This window comes from Manis javanica, chromosome 6 (genome assembly GCF_040802235.1).
Source record: "Manis javanica isolate MJ-LG chromosome 6, MJ_LKY, whole genome shotgun sequence".
In the NCBI taxonomy this organism is placed as follows: domain Eukaryota; kingdom Metazoa; phylum Chordata; class Mammalia; order Pholidota; family Manidae; genus Manis; species Manis javanica.
In genome coordinates this window covers 22,189,464-22,212,437 of record NC_133161.1, presented here as the reverse complement: position 1 = coordinate 22,212,437, position 22,974 = coordinate 22,189,464, and the positions used below count along the sequence as shown (strand labels likewise).

The 22,974-nt window shown below is 47.0% G+C and overlaps 1 protein-coding gene across 3 annotated transcripts; it reads left to right on the top strand.

The window, feature by feature from the left end:
- The first annotated feature begins 1,719 nt into the window (after positions 1-1,719).
- SMO (smoothened, frizzled class receptor) lies at positions 1,720-22,252 on the top strand. 3 transcript variants are annotated; one of them, XM_073238474.1, is made up of 13 exons: positions 1,720-2,597; positions 13,947-14,152; positions 14,803-15,012; positions 15,264-15,436; positions 15,777-15,996; positions 16,094-16,217; positions 17,625-17,717; positions 18,148-18,256; positions 19,070-19,255; positions 19,704-19,852; positions 20,004-20,162; positions 20,345-20,479; positions 20,731-22,252. In XM_073238474.1, exons 1-13 carry the CDS (start codon positions 2,270-2,272, stop codon positions 21,162-21,164), a joined length of 2,526 nt encoding a protein of 841 aa, XP_073094575.1. In that variant the 5' UTR covers positions 1,720-2,269; the 3' UTR covers positions 21,165-22,252. The 3 variants fall into 3 exon arrangements, with proteins under 3 accessions (XP_073094575.1, XP_017536141.1, XP_073094576.1); XM_073238475.1 differs by having other exon boundaries at positions 2,455-2,597; positions 15,350-15,436; XM_017680652.3 differs by lacking the exon at positions 20,004-20,162 and having other exon boundaries at positions 1,722-2,597.
- The last annotated feature ends 722 nt before the right edge of the window (positions 22,253-22,974 follow it).

Below are 22,974 nucleotides of genomic sequence, written 5' to 3'. Positions count from 1 at the left end.
GGTCATAATGTTTTAAATTATCTTTGCAGTGGGAAAATTATGCCCTGATGACATGGTCTATTCCCACTTCTCCCATAAATCACCAGTGACTTCCCCTCAAAATGGTCCCTTGCCTCCCGCCTCTTCCCCTTCATACCATCCTTATGTTGCCAGATTTATGAATGTTCTTAAACATTTCACTCCCCTGATAAAAAAATGTGCATTACTTCCTTATCACCAATAGAATCAAACCTTAATTCCTCTGTATGTCATTCAAGACTTCTTACCAATCAGTTTCCCTGCTATGTGCTGTCCTGATTGCCAGGCCAGTCATGCTCTGAGCTATAATCATAGTTTCCTACAATTGTAAGGCCAGCTCAATACTTCTCCACTTTTCTAACTCCTCCTACTCAGGCTTCAGGGCTGGATTCAAATCCCACTTCTTCCATGTCTACCCACATCAATCTCTCCCTGGTATAAGTTCCTGTAGTACATTCACTGTACACCTCATTTTGGCAGGTTACTTACTGAGTGATTAATATGCATGTCTGACTACACTAGACGCTTTGTGGCTACAGAGAATAGGATAAGGTCCTGGCCCTTGAGGGGGAAACTTTGCTACTTTGTTGTCATATATTACTGTTTCTTGAGGACAAACATTGTCCCCATAGTAAAATGCAAGTCTCATATTCTGCGAGGATCTCATGCTTATCATGGTGCTATGTACATCCTAGGATTTCAGAAAGACTTGTTAAAATGAACTAAATTCTCTCTCTGTCTCTCTGGGGCTTAGGTATTCATTGAGGATGGTAGCTTAAGTGCAATTGTTAATTTGCTCTTAAATGGCCAAACCCAGTAGAACTCATCCACTTCTACTATGCTGAAGGGGTGAGGGTAGGGGTATGAAAGGAAACCACCCTAGCATGCTGCCAGAGGTCAGCAACACTGGAAAGTTGCTCAAACAAGTCCACTCTCCTGGCTGGACCCTGGTTGTAGGAGAAATCAAGCGCAGTGACAGAAGGCATGACAAGCCAAGATGTGAGGAAAGGCAAAGAGCAGAGTTTTGGGAAAGGATGGAGAGCAGCAGATATTTCTTGGGCCAGCATATGAGCAGCAAGGGCCATAAAAAAATGGACCGGCTCCCTTTGGACATAACCAAAGATAGGCCAGGGCCAGTAGCTGGAAACCACAGTTCAGACATCACGTTTGTGGCAATAAAGGCTTGATGTTGGCACATTTGGTGGCCAGACACCTGCTCCCACAGGTAACAACAGCCGGAACAGCTGTTATGAGTGACTCTTAAGTTCATCTCTCATACATGTCCGGAGCTGGAAGGATTTGGACAAGCGGGAATCCCAAACTCTGGTTCTTCTCCACGGGGCCCAGGACAAGTTGAAAGATCTAACCAAAAGCAGAAAAGACTGGCGGGTTAGGGAGCCTGGTGGGATGTAGCAGGAGCTTTTGCTGACTGCAGGGACCCCACTATAAACCAGACCGTCCACTCCCTGCTACAACCAAATCGAACAGTCTTCTGTCCTAAGTACCCACTAAGCCTTGTCGTAGCACCGGGCCACGATTTCCACCCATCTCCTGCCCCAGGATGGCGGGCGGGGTCACCAGAGCCCCCTGGCCCGTGCCCTTCGGTGCCCAGGGAGGCTGAGGCCCGCGCTCCTCATTTCTGGCATCCCCTCCCCTCCTCTTCCCTCCCTCGGCCAGTCCCTCCCCCAGCCGTGGCGGAGGTGGGGCCGCGCTTGGCTCGGCGAGGCCCGTGCATTCCAGAAAGCCCAGCGAGCTAGAGCAACAAAGGAGTCGGGGAGTCGGTGGGGAGAAGTCGGGGGGCTGCGGCGAGCTCGCGTGAAGGTGGTGGCTGGGCCGCGGCTTGTCGCCGGGGCGGAGCGGGGGACCTAGTCCCACACCCCCGGCCCGCGCCTGGCTTCCATCGCGGGCCTGGGAGGTGGTCTGATGGTGGGAGAGGGAATGGGGCTGGAGATTGGGGGCCCAGGGGGCTCCCGGGGCTGAAGACCACTTGGATCGCCAGGGAAAGGGGCAACGAGTTGTGCATCCCGGCCGGGGCCTCCGCCGCCCAGCATGGGCTCCGGGTTCCAAAGTTTGCGAAGTTGGGCGCAGAGGGCCCGCGGCGCGCGGAGCGTCCGGGGGAACCCGGCACCCGACTCGCGGGGCGCACAGGTCGCCTGAGCCGCCTCCGCGGCCCCAAGGGTTGCGCGTGTGGCCTGGGGGCTCCGGGAGCGGCCAGGGGCGCCGGGCTTCTCCTGAGCTGGCGGCTTTGGCCATGGCCGCTTCCCGCCTTGCATGGGAGCTGGCGCTCCTGCTCCTGGGGCTGCTGCTGGTGCTGGGGGGCCCGGGCCGGGGGTCGGCCTTGAGCGGGAACGTGACCGGGCCTGGGCCGCGAAGCGCAGGAGGGAGCGCCAGAAGGAGCGCGGCGGGGACCGGCCCTCCGCCGCCGCTGCTGAGCCACTGCGGCCGGGCCGCCCCCTGCGAGCCGCTGCGCTACAACGTGTGCCTGGGCTCGGCGCTGCCCTACGGGGCCACCTCCACGCTGCTGGCCGGGGACTCGGACTCCCAGGAGGAAGCGCACGGCAAGCTCGTGCTCTGGTCGGGTAAGCGCGCGGGAGCCCGCGCCGGGGCCGCGGTGGAGGGCTGCGGGGACGCTTGGAAAGAATCAGGCTCGGGCCTGAGCTTTGGCGAGGGCGGGAGCTGCACTCGGGAGAGTTGGAGGAACCGAGTCGGAAACTTTGGGGCAGGCTGTATGCAGGATGCGACCCTTGGTGATGAGGAGGGAGAACGAGAAGGTTGAGGAAGCGGGTCACAAAGGGCCTGAGCAGGGTGGGTAAGCAAAGGATGGGGGGGATGAGAGCCCCGTGAGGAGGGCCCCTGCATCACCGGAAAGGACATTGTTTGAAGAAGAGATGCTCCACCTAAGTGCCACTTTGGAAGCCCGGTCCTTCGGGATCCGGAGAGGTGTTTTAGGCCTTGGAGAAGAAACAGGGAAATCGAGTTGGAAAGGAAACAGGGAAGGATTGGGGTAGAAGATTTAGGCATTGAGGGAGAAGGTGGGGGGAAGGAACTGAGTAAAATTTGTGAAGGATAAGAAACCCCCAGGTAATGAGTATAAGGTAACCAGAAAGTTCCAGAAATCTTGTTTGGGAGACAGGAAGTCCAGAGAACTGATTTTGCCTTGTTTTCACAGGAGATTTCAGTTTCCTCATCTGAAAAATGGTGACTTTGCTCCTTGTCTGAGGTTGTGAAGGAATGAGACTATTCTAACGATTATTTATGTGTTCTTTGAAGTTTAAATGCTCAGGCTGGTCTGGGCTGCAGAAGGACATTTAAGTCTGGGATGTTGAGAGCCTGTGGATACTTGCATTGTGGTCTGAAGTCCCAGAGCCCTGGCCTCAGGGTGGGATTATGACCAGGCCTGAATAATTGCAGATTGAACCCAAACAGATAGTTCCTTCTGTAGCAGGATGGCGTGGATTAGCTCCCCACCTGTCACTCTTCTGGGCTGGCAGCTTGAAAGGGGTACCAGAAGGGAACTGGTCTTGTCTTTCCTTGCTTCTAGTCCATGTGATTCCAAAACTGTCTTTGAAAAATAAAATAAAATAAAAAACCAGGGGCAGACCTGGCAACCTCCTTCTTTTGACAGGCCTGGGATGCCCCACATCTTGGTTTTGCCCTGGGGGCTGTAGAGGATCCTGATGGGGGAAGTGTACACAGGCTGCCTGTCATTGTCAACTTGGCCACTAGCGTTTCATTCTTTGCTGAATGTTGGACAAAGCCCTATCACTCCTGGCGTGGTGCAGATGCCAGAGGAGAAACTTGGAGGATGGTACCCATGGTGGAGCTACATCTTTAGTCAGTATCAGGTTCTAAAGTCAGCATTTAGGCAGAAACCATATGTAATCAACAGTAGCTTTATTTAAAAATTACCATAAGGTCTGTATGATTTTGTATAAATGCTTTTTGTGGTTATATGTTTGTGTAAACCTGTAATATATAGTAATGTATAGTACACAAGAAGGAGCATACATCGGCAATATAATTTTAGTCTTTAAAGTTACATAAATGCAGAAGAGCAGAAGACTAAAGGAATACAAAAGGAACATAAAAGAAACAAGGTTTCTTTGAGCACTGAAATAAAGGTTGAGTAAAAGCTCCCTGCATGAAAAATCCAAATTTCTCAACACTAGATCTTACCCAGTTCTGAGTTGCTCAAACTGTGAGAGACTATTATCCCTCCCACCCTCTCTCTATCTCCTTATTTTGCATGGGCTCATGCTTGAATTCACCTAAATTAAATGCATGTATAATACTGTCCTTCTGTAGTTACTGTGAAATCAAGGAGGAAGTGTATGAACCTCTTCCCAGCCCATACTCCTGAGAGCAATTGCTGAGCAGGCAGAATTTGTTTGGGCAGGAAAGTTTGGAGTTTTGCAGGCTCAAACCTTGTTAGCAGTGTCTCTGGTGGGGCAGGGTCCTGCCTAGGTGCCAGCTCTGAGCCCAGGTCTTTACTTCACTCTGAGCTTTACTCTGCTCCCATCATGCCTCAGCTCAGACTCATTACCATGCATGTTCTGGTTGTTCTTTCTTCTTGGTGTCTTTGTTCTGGTTCTAGGAAGTACGGCCAGAAACAGGTGTTGCTATGAGCTGGATCAGTGGGTGTGTGTAGTGAACCTGAGCTGAACATGAGAATCGCAAATAGGCCTTCATCTGGAAGGAGCCTCTGGCTAGTGATTTGCCCTGTCCTGAGTTAGTGGTCTTGATTTGGCATTAGACCTGATCAGTGTCACCTGACCCTTGGAAGTGTTTCTGTACATGAAGGATGTAGATGATCTAGATTGTGTTCATCTGTAAAGTCTTGAAGAACTTTTCACTTTTTTTTTAAGCCTCAGAGTTCTGAGTACACAGCCATTCACTCATTCATTCAGTTAGGTATTGGGTGCTTGCTACGTGTCACCCTGGATTAGGTTCTGTGACAGACAAAGATGAAGAGTATAGACATGATCCTTACCTTCGAGGGAAGACAGACAATTAAAGAGGCCTTAGCAATAATTGTGAAAGGTATTGTGACAAGTTAGGGTGCTGAAGGAACACCAAGGACTTTGGGGAGCATGGAAGGCCCCTGGAAGAGATGACATTTAACCCATGACCTGAGAAATAAGTAGGAATTACCTGGGCCAAGGAAGGGTTTGGTCGGAAGGGATAGGAAGAGCTAACAGCAGGCCCAGAGCTGTGGCAGCAAGAGGGCTTGGTACTTTGAAAGGAGTATGAGTTTCAGTAGTGTTGGATCAAAGCATGTGAGGGATAGAATTATAAGAGATAAGACCAAGAGAATTAGAAAATAAAGGGATTCATACCCCATATTACAAAGTTTGGATATATTCCAGAAGATAATAAGGAGCCATTGAAAGCTTTTAAGCAAGGAAGAGATGTAATCATATTTGCTGTTTGGAAAGATCTCTTTGCATAGTGTGTCAAGAAGCCATGAGAGGAGGGCACTCCTGGAATCTGGTTGCTTGTTTAGGGTGGGTTGAAAGTGTCCCGGTGAGAGGTAATGGTGATCAGGACTCAGGTAACAGGCTGAAGGAAGTGGACAGATCCCAGAGTTTCAGAGCTAGAGGCAGTGGGACTTGCTGATGAGTTTGATGGAGGGCATGAGTGAGGTGAAGGACCCAGGTTTCAGGCTTGGATCGAAGGTGATATACCATTCCCTTTCATTGAGCTAGAGAATGCTAGGAGAGGAGTAGGTTTTGGAAGAAAGCATGGGTTCATTTTGGCCACATAAATTAGATGCACTCATTGGAGATCTATGTGGAGATTACCAGCAGATCTGAAATAGGAGTTGCTCAAGAGAGGTGGCCACTATGTGCTTCCTCGGGCCAGACTGCTGAGTGTTTGGAAGCATGCCTTTGAGCAAGAAAGCTTATAACTCAGGTTGGGCTAATTTCTAGATTTGTTATAAAACTCAGTTTTGTCCTGTAACTTTCAACTTTTTTGACTTGGGCTTCTTAAGGCATTTAACATCTTTCCCCATTATAGCTTGAAGTGTCTCCTCTCAGGAATTCCAAGCTGACCAGACAAACATAATATCCAGGCCATGGTCCACTTTCGGCCAAATCTGTTTTGGTAAATGGGGCAGGAAAGCAGAGGCCTGCAGCTGGCGAGGGAAATAGGTCCCTGAGAACCAGCACGTAGCCTCTCTGATGATTGCTGTGGTCTCCGTGTGCCCAGGGCCATGTGGCCTGTCACCCAGCTGGGGGCAGCCTGTAGAAAAGAGCCGGAGAAGCTGGGAGGAATTTCTTCATTGCTTCTTAGATATCCAGTTGAAGTATGAGAGGGGGATGTTTTTGTGATGATGGGTTATTTACAAGGGCAGATCGGAAGAATTTCCTTAGAACTGTTCCCAAATCTGGCTGATGATCAGAATTGGTTAAAATATATATTTTTGGGAAAGTATAGAAATACACAAATACCCATGAATCCAAGTTTTCATTTTTGCTTCAGATTTTTAACTTTTTAATTGTGAAATGTACCATGTATACAGAAAGTGCATAAAACACAGAAGTACTAAATAACAAACAGTAAAGTGACTCTTTGAGTCAAGAACTAGACCATGTGGCCCTCAGAAGCTCCTCTTTGTCTTTTCCAATCACCTCCCCATCCCTCCTCTTCTAGAATAACTGGTACCCTGGTATTTTTGATAATCATTTCCTTTTTCCCCCTATGGTTTTACCATCTAGTCTGGAATCCCTAAGTGTGTATTTCAGTTTTTGCATGTTTTTGAATTTTATACAAGTGGAATCATGTTGAGTGTATTATTTATATCTTGCTGCCTCTGCTCTACATTATTTTGTAAGATTCATCCATGTTATTGCAGCTCATTTTTCATTGCTGAATAGTATTCCATTGTAGACTATACCACTATTTATCCATTTCATTGTTAAACATTTAACCTGTTGCCAATTTTTGGCCACTGTGAATAACATTGGTGAATGTTCTTTTATGTATATCCCAGTGCACCTGAGTCAAGTTTTTCTCTATGTATATTCTGAGAGGAATGGAATTGCTAGATAATAGGACATGCATACTTTCAGCTTTTCTATCTAATAGCAAACAGCTTTTCAAAATGTTGTGCCAACTCATACCCCCAGTAGCCCTGCAGAAGGGTCAACATTGCGCCACTTCATTCCTGACACTTAGTATTACTGTCAGCCTTTAAAAGTTTTGCCAATCTGGTGAATATGTTGTGGTATGTATCTGTGGCTTGAATTTGCATTTCGCTGATGACTAGTGAGGTTAAGCACCATTTCAAATGATTACTGACCATTTGGATTCTTCTTTTGTGAAATGTCTGTTCAGATATTTGGCCCATTTTTCTATATTGCTATCTGCTATCTTTGTAAGATCTGTAGGAGTTCTTTATATATGCTACATATGAGTCCTTTACTGGTTGTACATACTGAAAATATTTTCTATTCTGTGTCTTGCCTTTTCATTCTTTGTGTCTTCTGTGAAACAGAGGTTCTGAACTTTAAGGTGGTCATTTATCAAACCTTCTATGATTAGTGCTTATTGTGTCTTATTTTAATAAGTGCTCTCATAGGGCTAAAGTCATGAATTTATTCTTATGTGTCCTCAAAACTTTATAGATTTTATTTTCATTTTAGGCATGTAATTCACCTGGAGTTGATTTTTTTAGACCTCTATTTTCATATATATTGTCTCAACATCATTTGTTAAAAATAACATCCTCTTTCAACTGCTCTGCCATAGAGCAAGTGTCCAAATATATATTTGCTTCTTGGATCTTTATTCTACTCCATAGGTCAGAATTTTGTCTGTCCCTTGCCAGTATCACACTATCTTACTATCATATCTTTATAGCAAGGTTCTTCACCTTCCTTATGCTATGAACTTCTTTGGCAATCCAGTAAAACCTGTGGGCCCCTTCTTAGTATAATAATTTTAAATTCATAAAGTAAAACCCATAGAATTAAAAAGGAGCATATAGGATTACAAAGAAAATTAATTATATTGAAATGTAGTTTTCAAATATTAAAAAACCAAGTTTGTGATCTAACATACCTGTGCTTCCTTATGAACATTAAATAAGATCATGTGTAGGTTTGAGGAGTGTATAATGTCAAGGTGGTGATGAGCAATAACAACTATTTTGAGGTATCTACAACAAAAAATATGTGATTTCCAGCTGTGACACAGCCACAGGTGCTGCTAGCCTTACTGTGGTATGTTGCTCACACCCATAATTGAAGTAAAGGCTAAATTTCAGTTAGGTGTAATTTTTTCCCATCCTAGTTCATGGACCCCTAAATTCTCTCCCAGAATCATTTGTGAACTTCAGGCTAAGAACCTCCACTTTATAGGAGGCAGTATCTAATAGGGAGTCTGGGCTGTTCTCGACCCTTTGTGTTACAATATAAAAATACTTGTTGGTGGTTTTATTGGAATCACATTGAGTATATAGATTAATTTGGAAAAAAAAGACATCTTTACAATATTGAGTATTTCAATCATTTCATTATATGTTTCTGTTCAGGTCATTTTCCATTTTCTCAATATTTTGTACAGTTTTCTCAGAGCATTCTTAAATATCACTTGTTAAATTTATTCCTAGATCCTTGATGTTTTTTGTTTTGTTTTATTTATTTTGGTATCATTAATTCTTGATGTTTTTTTATGCTATTATAATTGGTACCTTTAACATTTCACTTTCTGTTTGTTGCTGGTGTATAGAAGTACAGTTGATTTGGAATCCAGTAAACCAGCTACATTTATTCTACACACAGTCATCTTATTTGTGAATGAGTTTTTTTTCCTCCCTTTTTAAGCTGTGTTATCTTTGCATCTTTATTGTCTTACTGAACCACTTCAGACCTCTAGTATATTGTTAAATAGAAGTGGTAATAGCAGCATCCTTCATCTTTGACTTTTTCTGTATTCTAAAAAGAAAGCTTTTCTGTCTTTCACCTTAAATGTGATGTTTGGTGTAGGTTTCTTGTAGCAACATTTTAGCAGATTAAAGAAGTTTTCTTCTATTCTTAATTTGTTGATTATTCTTTTTATCATGGATGAATGTTGAATTTTACCAACTGCTTCTATATCTATTTGAGATGATCATAGGTTTTTTTTCTTCTTTAATCTGTTAATGTGGTAATCTGAATTTTCTAATGTTAAGCCAACCTTAGAACAATGATTTTCAACTTGATTGTCAATATCATACAAAAAGTTTTTTTTAAGTTTAAATTTTGGCAAATATTAAGTAAAAAGTCTATGAATATAGAAAAATGCAGAGATAATATAACACCTGTGTCCCTATTTTTTTTCTTTTTTTGATATATTTTTAATTGAAATGTAGTTGATATATGATATTATATTGGTTTCAAGTATACAACATAGTGATTGAGCAATTATGTACATTATTAAATGCTCACCCCAAGTTGTGTAGTTACTGTCTATCAACACAGAAAGATGTTACAGGACTATTGACTATATTCTGTATGCTGTACTTTCATCCCTGGGACTAATTTATATTATGATTGAGATTTTGTACCTCTTTATCCCCTTCATCTATTTTACTTCCCTTCCCCAGCCCCTCCTCCATGGTAACCACCAGTCACTTCTCAGTGTCTGTGAGTCTATTGCTGTTTTGTTTTTTTTTTACATTCCACATGTATGTGAAATCATATGATATTTTTCTTTCTCCTCCTGGTTTATTTCACTTAGCTTAGTAAACCTCTAAATCCATCCATGTTGTTGCAAATGGCAGGATTTTTTTGTGTGTGGCTGAATAATATTCCATTGTATACATGTACCAGATCTTTATCTATTCATCTATTGATGGGCACTTCGGTTGCTTCCATATCTGACATATTGTAAATAATGTTGCAATAAAAATAGGGGTGCATATATCTTTTCAAATCAGATTTTGTTTTCTTAAATCAAATCCCTAGAAGTGGATTAGTGGGTCAGGTGGTATTTCTACTTTTAGTTTTTTGAGGAACCTCCATACCACTTTCCACAGTGGCTGCACCAATTACATTCCCACCAACAGTGTAGGAGGGTTCCCATTTCTCCACATCCTTGCCAAAACTTGTTATTTCTTGTCTTTTGGGTAGTGGCCATTCTAACTGGTATGAGGTGATATCTCATTGTGGTTTTGACTTATATTTTCCCTGATGATTAGCGATATGGAGCACCTTTTCACATGCCTTTTGGCCATTTGTATGTCTTCGGAAAAATGCCTATCCAGGTCCTGTGCCAATTTTTTAATTGGGTTATTTGTTTTTTTGATGTTGAGTTGTATGAGTTCTTTACATATTTTGGATGTTAACCCCTTTTGGATATGTCATTTACAAATATATTCTCCCATACTGTAGGTGCCCTTTCATTTTGTTGACGGTTTCCTTTGCTGTACAGATGCTTTTTAGTTTGATGTAGTCTCACTTATTTATTTTTGGTTTTGTTTCCCTTGTCTGGGGAGATGTCCTATTTTTTCTTTTTGTCTCATATTTTATTAAAGGGAAAGAAATAAAACAATATAGATAAAGTTGATATGTTTGAAACCATCATAAGATTGTATATCAATGGTACTTTAATAAAAAAACAAACAGTAAGCAATAACAAAAAAATTGACTATTTCACAAGGCTCATTAAATTTAAGGACCTGTGATGATATGAGTATGATAATATCTGAACGATTGTCTACCAAAATGTAAGATGTTCAGAAATAAAACTGAAAACAAATCAAAAACAACAACAAAAAAATGAAGTTGATTTGCCCTTTCTTATTTCCAGTTTCATTCCCTTCCTCTTTACGGAACTTCCTCCATTTCAGTGATTTGCATATTTTTAAAAGTGTAATTACTTCTAAAAAATAAGTAGTATATGCACATAGTATAAAATTCAAAAGTAACAAAAGTCTAATCCCTCCACTTCTGCTTCCAGCTACCCATTTCCCCTTCCCAGAGGTAATTCCCAACACTGGTTTTTGTGTCTTTTGAGGATATCTAACAAATATACAAATGTAGATATGTCCTTAGTCTTTTTCCACCCATAACCAGTAAGTAGTATGATGCTTTCTGGGCATTCTCCACTCAGCTGCATCTATTTAATAAAATGTAGTGAAGACAGTTCCATTTCATTGTAAATAATTCAACCCTGACTAGTATCCTCTTACGTTGATGTGTGATATTTTATTATTTGATCCCCTATTGATGGATATGCATTCAGGCTGTTACTACTCTTTTGCTATTACAAACAGTACTGCAATGAATAATCTTATATATTCTCTTCATGAACATGTTAAGTGGAATTGCTAGTATAAAACTTGGATAGATAATGCCAAAGAGTCTTCACAAGTATTTATTAATTTTTATTCCTACTAAAAATATACAAAAGTGCCAGTTTCCCCCACATTCTTGCCAATACATTTCAAGTGTTTTGATCTTTATATCTCTCTAAAGATAAAACAATTGTAACCTCAGTTTTATTTCACGTTTACTTTTTTAAGAGTGAGATTGAGCATCTCTTCGTGTACTTAGAAACCATTTGTATTTTCTCTGATCTGCTGTTTGTCTTTTGCCTATTTTTCTATAAGATTATGAATTTATTGATTTGGAAGAGTTCTATGTATATAAGGAAATTAGCTCTTTACCTGTGATATGTATTGGAAATATATTTTCCTGGTGTTTTGCTTTTCTTATGATTTTGTTTTTTCCCTACTAGATTTATCTATTTTTCTGAAGTCTTTTCTTTAAATCTCTTATTTCATAGCTCATGGGTTTTGTGTGTCATACCTCAAAAAGCCTTCTCTATTCCAAGGTTTAAAAAAACTGCTTCCCAGCTTTTCTTCTATACTCGAATTTTGAAAAATAATGCAGCTATTTTTTTACTCACCTGAAATTTATTTTTATGTAAAAAATAAGGTAAGGATCCAACTTTTTATTCCTTGATGGCTCCTCAATTGTCTTTTAAGATTTATTTATTTAATCTGTCTTTCCATTTGGGAGTTTATTTTTATAATACAAAACAATATTTAAAATGGGAAAAAAAGAAAAACAAGAAATTACGCATTATTAACAGCTGATAGTTACCACAAATAGCACAAAAATCCAGAAAAATAACACAATATTTTTATTTATCAACTACCTGATACTCCTCCAAAATACATTTTACCCTGGTGAGCTCCCCCCATTTAAAATTTATTGTTTAATAAACACCTGTAACACTCACTTTTTCTTTGTTCTGTAATTCTTGAGTTGAGACAAATGCATTGGGTTGTGTAACCAAACACTACATGCAAGATCGGGAACAATCCCATCACCTTCACATAGGCTGGCCCTCTGTAGGCAAACTCTCCCCCACCCCAACCTCTAGCCACCACTGTGGTGCTTTCTACCCACACCCACCCGCTCAGAATTTCTGAGAGTGGGTTCTCCATTGAGAGTGAAACGGTTTCCCCACCCCTGATTTGAGTCAGCTCTGGGAACCATTGCCTGAGGACATTGTTCTTAAGTGACAGGAACTTGCTTTGTGCTCCTGAAATAGGCTTAGTTGAAGTGAGAGCCATGAGTGGTCAGAGGCCTCAGATTAGTAACAATAACAGCTAATATTTCCTGAGCACTTACTATATGACAGGTACCATGCTAAGAACATTTAATGTGCTCTCTCACTCTTCACAACAGACAGTTCCTTGAAGTAAATCTATTATCCCCATTTCACAGATGAGGAAACAGGCTAGAGATAGATATTAAGTAATTTGCCCAAGGTTGCACAGCCAGGATGTGGTAGAGCCAAATTTGGACCCAGGCAGACTAATTGCAGTGTCCATGCGCCTTATCTCTGCTATATCAGCCTTGTCCCCAAAGAACAGCCGCCCCTACCATCTCAGCCTGGCAGTGGGGCAGTCACCTATCTTGGCTTTCACATCCTTAGAAGTGTCTCCTAATACAACTCTTTGTATTAGAAGAAATAGGTGTTTCTGAAGCAGGGATGATTCGGGACGGGCGCAGGGGGTGCAGAAGGCTGGGTGAGCCCAGCCACTGGGGCAGCAGGGTAGAGGCCTGGGCTGGGGCAGGGCTGCCGGGATATCTCCATCTGTTTCTCTCTTGCTGACAGCACCTTTCCTCCCTCTGCTCTGTTTCTCTCCATCTGATTTCCTGTTTCCTACTCTGGTTTTGGAGTACCTGGCTCCCCTGACTACTTCTCCTTAAGCTCCCACATGTTCTCTATCTCACCTCAGCTTGGTAAGAGGAATAAGGGTCCTGGGGTCTGGGCAAGGGGAACTACCTCCTGGATCTGGAGCATGGGCCCTGCAAGGGGTGAGTCCCACTGGAAGAGGGCTTCAGGAGGTTGTAAGAATGCCCCTGAAAAGGTAGCTATAGACCTGGGGTTCTCAGCCAGAGGCACTAGCATTCCCCTCCCTAGCAGGGCATTTGGAAACGGGGGCTGTTTTTTAAAAACTTTGAGTCATACTATACATACAGAAAAGTGCACAGACCATAAGTTTGATTTTCACAGGGTAGATACACCCATGTAACCAGTACTGGGTCAAGAAATAGGATATTACCAGCATCCCAGAACCTCCTCTTTGGGCCCTCTTCCAGTCACCACCCTGGGATGGAGGGAAGGCGAGCAGTTCAGGTTGTCACAATGACTTAGGGATTCTGTTGGCACTTGGTGGGCAGGGTCTAGGGTTGCTAAATGTCCCGTGATATATGAGACAGTCCTGCAGCACAGAGTTGTCCTGCCCAAATGCCCTGTAGAAAACACTGTGCCTGATAGCTGTGAGCCGTAATGGCCTGTAGTGTGGCAAAGAGGGAACAGGGAGTGGAACTTAGGCCTGGGGAGCAGGGGGTGCAGCTGTGCCTGTGGGTCAGAGTAAGGAGGGGTCTTCACTGCAGTGTGTCCACATTGTCACCTCCCGTCAGGCCTCCGGAACGCCCCCCGCTGCTGGGCAGTGATCCAGCCCCTGCTGTGTGCCGTGTACATGCCCAAGTGTGAGAATGACCGGGTTGAGCTGCCCAGCCGCACCCTTTGCCAGGCAACCCGCGGCCCCTGTGCCATCGTGGAGAGGGAGCGCGGCTGGCCCGACTTCCTGCGCTGCACCCCTGACCACTTCCCTGAGGGCTGCCCAGTGAGTGCTCCGTGGGGCAAGGTTCATGCTCTCTGGGCTGGGTGGACTGGGCACTGGGCAGAGCCCAGCAGGTGGCAGGGACAGGGGAGCCCAGAGCCTTCTCTTCTGGGAGACCCCAAGTCTGAAGCCATGGCTCAACAGGCCACAAACCCAAAGCTGAAGCTCGCTGGCTGGGCCAGTGTATCAGGGATTATCTGTTTATTTATAAAGGTAAATTGTGTTCAACAAATACTTTTTGAGCACCTACTCTGTTAGGTGTTGGGGAGTTACAGGAATCTCGTATGACAGGAAGCTGATCTCAGGAAGTTTGCCATGTGTTTAGGGAGTCAAGGCATGTACATGTAGAAGCACTAGAGACACAAGACAGGGATGTAATCTAGTTCTGGGTGGTGAAGGAGAGCTCATAAGTGATGATAATAATAATGGTAATAATACTAATTACTATTATTTATTAACCCTTAAACCTCTCTTGAAGTAAGTACTGCTGTCTTATACAGGGGGAAAGTGAGGTAACAGAGAGGTCCTGTAACTTGCCCCAGGCTACATGGTGGCAAGGCTGGGATTCAAACCCCGAAAGGTTGTCTTTGGTGCCTGTGGTAGTTGGGCCATCTGCATTCTTTGCACCGTCTTCTCCACTTCCCTCATGCCAGAATGAGGTGCAGAACATCAAATTCAACAGTTCGGGCCAGTGTGAGGCTCCCTTGGTTCGGACGGACAACCCCAAGAGCTGGTACGAGGACGTGGAGGGCTGTGGCATCCAGTGCCAGAACCCGCTCTTCACTGAGGCGGAGCACCAGGACATGCACAGCTACATTGCGGCTTTCGGGGCTGTCACGGGCCTCTGCACGCTCTTCACTCTGGTCAGCAGGGCAGGCCTAGAGGCGGTGGGTGGGTGGGGGGCAAGGCGGGGAACCAAGACACCAGCCTGTGAAACGGGAGTGCAGTGGATTGTCAGGAGAGAGGCTGGCAGCAGAGAAGGAGGTGGGGAGAGGATGATTTGGCAGGGTGCCAAGGGAAGGGTCTTGATAAGAGGGGCCTGGGTTTATATAAGGGTGTCCATGGCAGCAGAACAACCCTAACTTCACGAGCAGACCCCACTTCTCTCTTCTAGGCCACGTTTGTGGCTGACTGGCGGAATTCGAATCGCTACCCTGCTGTTATTCTCTTCTATGTCAACGCGTGTTTCTTTGTGGGCAGCATTGGCTGGCTGGCCCAGTTCATGGACGGTGCCCGCCTGGAGATTGTCTGCCGTGCAGATGGCACCATGAGGCTTGGGGAGCCCACGTAGGTTTCTTGGGGACTCAGGTGAGGGTGAGGGAAGGAAGGCTGAAACGTGTGTTGACCACCAAAGGGACAGGTTGTATTTGAAACTGAGATTTTTGTGTAGGATTCAGCTCTGCCTTGTTGCACCCAAGGTCTCCAGGGCCAGGATCTTGATTGTTCACATATGTTTAAAGGGGAATCTTCTGTATCCTCTTCAAACTTGACCTCAGTCCTATTGCTGAGCCACAATTCCTAGGAAACTTTCAGACCGCAGAATTCAAGGGTCTGGGGACAGGGTGGAGAAAGTTGGTGAGGAAGTACAGAATGTGCTCCGCAAGTGACACCCCCCATGTTTGTGCAGCTCCAACGAGACCCTGTCCTGTGTCATCATCTTTGTCATCGTGTACTATGCCCTGATGGCTGGTGTCGTCTGGTTTGTGGTCCTCACCTATGCCTGGCACACCTCCTTCAAAGCCTTGGGTACCACCTATCAGCCTCTGTCTGGCAAGACATCCTACTTTCACCTGCTCACTTGGTCTCTCCCCTTTGTCCTCACTGTGGCAATCCTTGCTGTGGCCCAGGTATAGTGATTGGTCAGGGGCTGGGAACCTGAGTGGTGGGGGCTTGGCTGAGGGGGCCAATAACTGATCCTGTACCTCCCGCCTCTTCCTGCTGCAGGTGGATGGGGACTCCGTGAGTGGCATCTGTTTTGTGGGCTACAAGAACTACCGATACCGCGCTGGCTTTGTGCTGGCCCCAATTGGCCTGGTGCTTGTGGTGGGAGGTTACTTCCTCATCCGAGGTGAGCAGGGACCAAGCCAGGACCAGTCACACAGCAAAATGCACCGAGCACCTGCTCCTAGGTAGAAGCTAGGAGCTGCCAGCTCCGCTGCCTTTGCACTGGAACCTCAGCCAGCTCCCAGGGCCTTGGTGCTAAATGGAAGGTGACTCCTCTAGGTAGACATGGTATTGTGGTGCTTGGTATGGAAGAGCACCTTTGTGCCAGCCAGAAAAATATACCCTTCACCAGAGTTTTGAGCCAGGGCTCATGACTTATTGAGTGGAGCCTGGGCTGGGTTCCAGCTCCTGCTCAGCCCTTGGCCAGGGGCACTTGTGTGGTGAGTCACGTACCTTCCCTGTCCACATGGACCAAGTTGGGGCCTTTGGTCATGGTGTGTACTCTGAATTTATATATACTCTCAGAGTTTTGGAGCTGGGCTTCTCATCTGCCTCCTGCCCACAATACACACACACAGTTTTCACAACATGCACAGATTCACTGTCCCTAATTTCCCTCTCAATATGCCACCTCCACAATAAGCCTCTATATCTTCTTAGCTCATTTTTGTTGTGTTTTCTTTGTAAACTTCTGTTTCCTTTTGCTTTCAGCCTTCTGTTCAGCCTACCTCTTTTTGGCAGTGTCTGGGTGTCTGATTTATGTTTTGTATCTGTGCTGTCCTGCACGGTAGCCACTAGCCACATGTGTTGAAGCTCGTCCAGACTGAGATGCATCATAAGTGTACAGTACACACAGCATTTCAGAGACTTAGTACCCCCCCAAACAGCAAATGATCTCGTTAATAATTTGTTATAAGGATTGCATTTTGGAATGTCATAAAATAGACAATGATATACTATTTATAAAACAGACTAAAATCAGTTTCTTTTGTGTCTTTTTTTTATGTGGCTACTAGAAAATTGGAGATTACTGTATGTGGCTCACATTATATTTCTCTTGGGTAGCACTATTCTTTTTTTTTTAATTATTATTATTATTTTTATTTTTAATTTTGGTATCATTAATCTATAATTACATGAAAGACATTATGTTTACTAGGCTCCCCCCTTCACCAAGTCCCCCCCACATACCCCTTCACAGCACTGTTCTTGAGTCTCTGCTTGCACCTTTTCCAACAGCACAGCTTTGACCTTGGCTGCCTTACTTAGGGGCAGCCGGGTCAGGACCGAGGCACCTTCTCTGTCTTCTGGCTGTCCACCTAGGCTGTGCCCTGGTCTTTCCAGTCCATGGCACATCTGCACCACCTGTGCTCCATCTCTCCAGTGTCTCCAGTTCCCCAAGCTTTAAATTGACCTGGGAGCAATCAGCTCAGGGACTCCAGGGACATGGAAGCCTCCCCTGCCACACACCCATCCCTTCTAGGAAAGTGACCTTGCTCCCGCTAATGTCTGAGGTCTCCCTTCTGTTCAGGAGTCATGACTCTGTTCTCCATCAAGAGCAACCACCCTGGGCTGCTGAGTGAGAAGGCTGCCAGCAAGATCAATGAGACCATGCTGCGCCTTGGTGAGTGGGCCCTAGGGCCTTTGGCCTGAGCTACTGGCCAGCCCAACACTGCACCCTCCTGGGGCTGTGGGACCTGCAGGATAGGATCTTGGAGGATGCGGTAAGTCAGTGGCACAAGTTAGCAGCCCTGGGGACTAGTCTGTGGGGTGTGTGTGGTAGCAGCTCAATAAAAGGGGACCTTCTTGGATGGAAGAACTCAAATTCATGCCAAGACTGCTTCCTCACGACCACTTCTGTCCCACTGGGGCCCTCCCACAGTTGGCTCAAGTGGGAGGGTCCCACTGTGCCTATTTTGGAGAATACAGTTCTTGAACTGAGCCCAGCATGAATTCACTCCAGACTCAGCTGTCTTTCATGCTCTAGTGGAGCAAATACTCTCCTCCCAAACCTGGGATTGGTAACACCCCACCCTGCCCCTGGCCCTCCACAGGCATTTTTGGCTTCCTGGCCTTTGGCTTTGTGCTCATCACCTTCAGCTGCCACTTCTACGACTTCTTCAACCAGGCTGAGTGGGAGCGCAGCTTTCGGGACTATGTGCTGTGAGTGTGGGGCTGGGGTCCCGGGGGCAGCATCCAGGAACCAGAGCCAGACCTGCAGGGATCGCCCTCCTCTGCTGTCCAGAAGGGGTCTGCCATGTCCCGGCCTCAGACAGCAGGTGAAACTGCCTGTCCTGCTCTGGGTGCCCAAGATCTCAGTTGCTCTGTAATTTGCAAACATGACAAATAGTCCTCAAGTCTCTGTTCAACTCTGCCCTTCCCTCCACACCCTGTGGCTGTCTGGCTGGTACGTTTGTGACTGTTTAAAAGCCATCTCGTGTGCTGGCTTCTCTGACCCACTCTGTGCTGGCCACAGAAGCTGCTCTCTAATTCTCGCCTACTCTAACAGAGCTTACTGTGGGGCCCTGCACAGATGTAGTCACCCCTCTGTGATAGGTTAACAGCCTGTTAATGCTTGCTAGTTTTGCTAGTGCTTTTCCATGTCACAATGAAGATGAATCTGAGAGACTGAGGTATCTCAGCTGCTGAAAAATGTCCAACACCTTCTGATCCAGAAATAGCAGTTAAAATGGACACCAGTCCACATCCTGACTGCTCCAGACTCTTAAAGACTCCAGCTTCCAGTCTTAAACCATACTGATGCTTGGATCTCTACCTCAGAGATTTAATTTTATTGTCTGGAGTGTGGTCCAGACATCAGTAGTTATTAAAAGCTCCAGGGTGACTCTAATGAGCAGCCAGAGTTGTGAATCAGTGCTGTGGGGCTTAGCTCTCTCTAAAGCCTTTGGATTGATTGTCTGGGTACCCACCCAGGAGATCCAGAAAGTCTCACCTGTCTACTACTGCTCCCCATAGGTGCCAGGCCAATGTGACCATCGGGCTGCCCACCAAGAAGCCCCTCCCTGACTGTGAGATCAAGAATCGCCCTAGCCTCCTGGTGGAGAAGATCAACCTGTTTGCCATGTTTGGAACCGGCATTGCCATGAGCACCTGGGTCTGGACTAAGGCCACACTACTCATCTGGAGGCGTACCTGGTGCAGGTGGGGTCTGCAGCCAACCTGTCTTGACCCTGCCACCTCCCTGTCAGCCTCAGCATCCCCGTCAGTAGACTTTGTCTGTTCTGGTATCTCCCAGCACAGCCCTGGGTAGGCTCGTTTTCCAGCAGTCTGTACAGAGCTGCCCAAAGCTGCTTTCTGTGTGGCTCACCACTGCCCCCTGGTGATACCTCGTGTCTTGGGAGGATCAGCAAAGTGCTGAGCCAGTTGCCAGCATCCTTGAAGAGTGGAGTGAGTAGAGTGATTTGAGAACTGGGCTCATAGAAGCCCTGCATTCTAGGCCCAGTTCTTTGTAAGGGTTTCTACTCCACAGAGTCCTTGAGGGACATGAGGACCCCAGGAGGCCCCTTCCCTGGATTCACTGGTCTTTCACAAGATTTGGTGGGAGGTGGCTGCTTGTCCACTTCCCATCCCCCACCCCTTCTGCTCTCAGGTTAACAGGGCAGAGTGATGATGAACCCAAGCGCATCAAGAAGAGCAAGATGATCGCCAAGGCCTTCTCCAAGCGGCGCGAGCTGCTGCAGAACCCTGGCCAGGAGCTGTCCTTCAGCATGCACACCGTCTCCCACGATGGGCCTGTGGGTGAGCTTTGGCCACTTTCCTTCACTGGAGCCATATACACCCACAGCACCTGGGCTCCATTCCCTCCCAGGCTGGCTGGGCAAGTGGGCTGTGTGGAAGAGTGTGAGGAATGAGGCGCTCTCCCTCACCCCACCCGCTCATTCTTCCCCAGGGCCTCTGCACCCCTGGCTGCCTCTTCCCTCTCTGTTTCTGCCAGTGGCTCTGCTTACTGGTGACTTGGTTCCAAAAGAACTCGTCTCCCTCTCCTGTCTTCTCCACTTGCTCTCCCTGGGCCACAGCAAGTCCACAGGAACTGGATTTCTGGCCTCTAGTGAGCCCCACCCTGCAGGCTGGGAATGGGTCAAGATCACTCTGTTTTGAGGGTGGCTTTCTGAGCTGGGTGGAGTGGGAGGGATCTGCTCGGGAAGGGTGAATGGTGCTGAATGAGGGAGAAGTGGTCACCGCGAGGGACTGGGCGGTCATGATTCCTATCCTTCCCGTCTGTCCCCATAGCGGGTTTGGCCTTTGACCTCAATGAGCCCTCGGCAGATGTGTCCTCTGCCTGGGCCCAGCATGTCACCAAGATGGTGGCTCGGCGAGGAGCCATACTGCCCCAGGATGTGTCTGTCACCCCTGTGGCAACCCCAGGTATGCGGGCTCAGGCTTCTGTAGAAAGGTAGGGACATAGAGGCTGGGGTTCCTGGGGGTTCGCTGGGCACCAGCGGCTGCCAGAAGGGGAGAAGAGAGGAAAGGCCCTGTAAGAGCTAGAGGGAGGAGCCATTGCCCTTTAGATCTAGAGTTGAGGGTCCCAGGGCTCAAAAGGTAGGGTTTCCAAGGAGAAGGGGTGATAGGAATAGTTCCAGCATATCCCAGGCTCATATTTTCTCTACTACTATCAGTGCCCCCGGAGGAAAAAGCCAACGTGTGGCTGGTTGAGGCAGAGATCTCCCCAGAACTGGACAAGCGCTTGGGCCGGAAGAAGAAACGGAGGAAGAGGAAGAAGGAGGTGTGCCCACTGGTGCCACCCGCAGTGCTTCACCTTCCAGCCCCTGCCCCTGCCTCCAGTGCTGTTCCTCGATTGCCCCAGCTGCCCCGGCAGAAGTGCCTGGTGGCTGCAAGTGCCTGGGGGGCTGGGGAATCCTGCCGCCAGAGAGCGTGGACCCTGGTCTCCAACCCCTTCTGCCCAGAGCCCAGTTCTCTGCAGGATCTGTTTCTGCCCAGTGCTCCAGACCCCACAGCCTGGGCTCAGGGCTGCCGGCAGGGGCTGGGGCCCATTCATTCCCGCACCAACCTAATGGAGGCAGAGCTCATGGATGCCGACTCAGACTTCTGAGCCTGGAAAGCGGGACCTGGGACAGGAAAGAAGAACAAATACCATTCTGAGCTCCTTGTCCTCCCTGAGAGTGCTTCCCCAGGATCTTGTCTTCCAGAGAACCTGAGGGCCCAGTACCCTCCTGGAAGGGTTCTATATGTCTGGCTCATGGCAGCAGGACTTTGGGAAAGAGCCCTGACGTGTCACCCAGGGAAGGGCCCTGGAGCTCAGTGTCTTTGTTTCTGCTGCACTAGCTGGAGGCTGGCTGGCAGTGACAGTCTGCAGCGGGATCATGGTGTATGCGGAGCTTGTGGTGGGGTGGTAATGAGAGGCAGTGGAGACAGTGCCTGGAGTGAGCTGTGGTGGCCAGGGAGGCAGCCCAGCCCATGTCTGGCAGATGAGGGCTAGCTGCCCTTTTCTGTGCCTGTGGGTGCCCTTTCCAGGCAGTCTTAGACCCAAAGCATTTGTTGTGTCATTAGTGCTTTGTCTAGGTGGGGATGGGACTGCCTTCTCCCTCTTCTTTCAGTTGTGGGGCTGGAAGTGCTTATTCCCAGTGGGGCTATAACCTCTGTTTACAGGTGTCCAGCTGGCCCTACCCGAGCCCAGTAACCCATCCTGTGTACTTCAGCACCCTCCTTCCCCTTTCCTATTTCAATTCAACCAGGCCAACCTCTTCCTGTTTCCTCTTTGTTGGTTAGAACCCAGAACTGCAACATTCTCCATTCCACCCCATCTCCCACCCCTTGTTGCTGCTGGCCTCCATCTCCAGGTGAGATTGGTTCGGCTTTAGAGCCTGGTGTAGAAGCAGAGTGATGGGAAGCCTCTGAGAGACACGTTATTTCTTTGTCGTACCCATCCCGTGGTGGGTGGAGCCTCTGACTTGAGGGGCTACCCTGGGAAGCAGCTGGAGCTCAGGCAGGAAAGCTTCCTTCAACTTCCACAACGGGTGGGTGAGAAGATTCCCACCTCTCATAACCCCCAACCATCCCCAGGACCCTAATTTTAAGAACCAGACAGCAGGAGGCTTAAGAGTTGGCTGGGTTCCAGATTGGGGAATAGGGATGGGGAGAAGAAATATAAATGGTAAATAAAAAAGGTTTTTGTATAAATTCTTGGTGTGCTGCTTTTCCATAGGTGCTGGTCTCTACCTGTTAACCTGGTCCTGATCTCATTTGTCTCCCACTTCCTCCTCAGCCTATTCTGAAAGGTCAAGAGCTTGGTGCTATGCTAATGAGGTCATGACTGACAGATGTGAGGCTGATGTCAGCTTAATGTGCTGGCTGTCCTTCCTGGCTAGTCGGCCTGTATGGACAAAAGCTCTTCTGTGGTCCAAGCTGCCTACTGCTCACTGATGGTAAGACGACTGAGCAAGTACATGCAGCTTGTACCTGGAATGACTTGGAAGCAAGGGTCCCCCTGCTAGTATGGATGAGCACAGCTCCTTGCAATGATCCTGACGGTCTTGGATCCTACCTCTGGGGGACTCTTGTCTTCTAAAAGGGATGGCAGTGGGACCACAGCTTCTTCCCCTGAGCAGTCAAAGGAATTCAGACTTCCCTGAGGAAGGCCCTGCCTGTTAACCCCACTTCCTCCAAAAAGATGTCAGTAGAAGATGGGGAACTGGGTTGCAAGGACTCAGGATCTTGTAGAAAGGATATCTGAGGAGGAAAAGGGGGTGGTACCCATAGACTTGGAGGGTACTGTGGATTATTGAGCAGGCTTGTTGGGGGAGTAGCTCACATGATGGGGATAGCATTTTGCCCACAGCCAGGTCCTGGATGAAAGGGAAGGAGAACTAATGTGCCGGTTTGATCATATTCTAAGTATTTCA

Bases quoted from the DNA above. Each gene is read 5' to 3' on its own strand.
- SMO (XM_073238474.1), top strand. From the start codon at position 2,270: ATGGCCGCTTCCCGCCTTGCATGGGAGCTGGCGCTCCTGCTCCTGGGG. The intron at 20,163-20,344 runs GTGAGCCCCACC...CTGTCCCCATAG, and splicing joins AACTGGATTTCTGGCCTCTA to CGGGTTTGGCCTTTGACCTC. The intron at 20,480-20,730 runs GTATGCGGGCTC...TACTACTATCAG, and splicing joins CACCCCTGTGGCAACCCCAG to TGCCCCCGGAGGAAAAAGCC.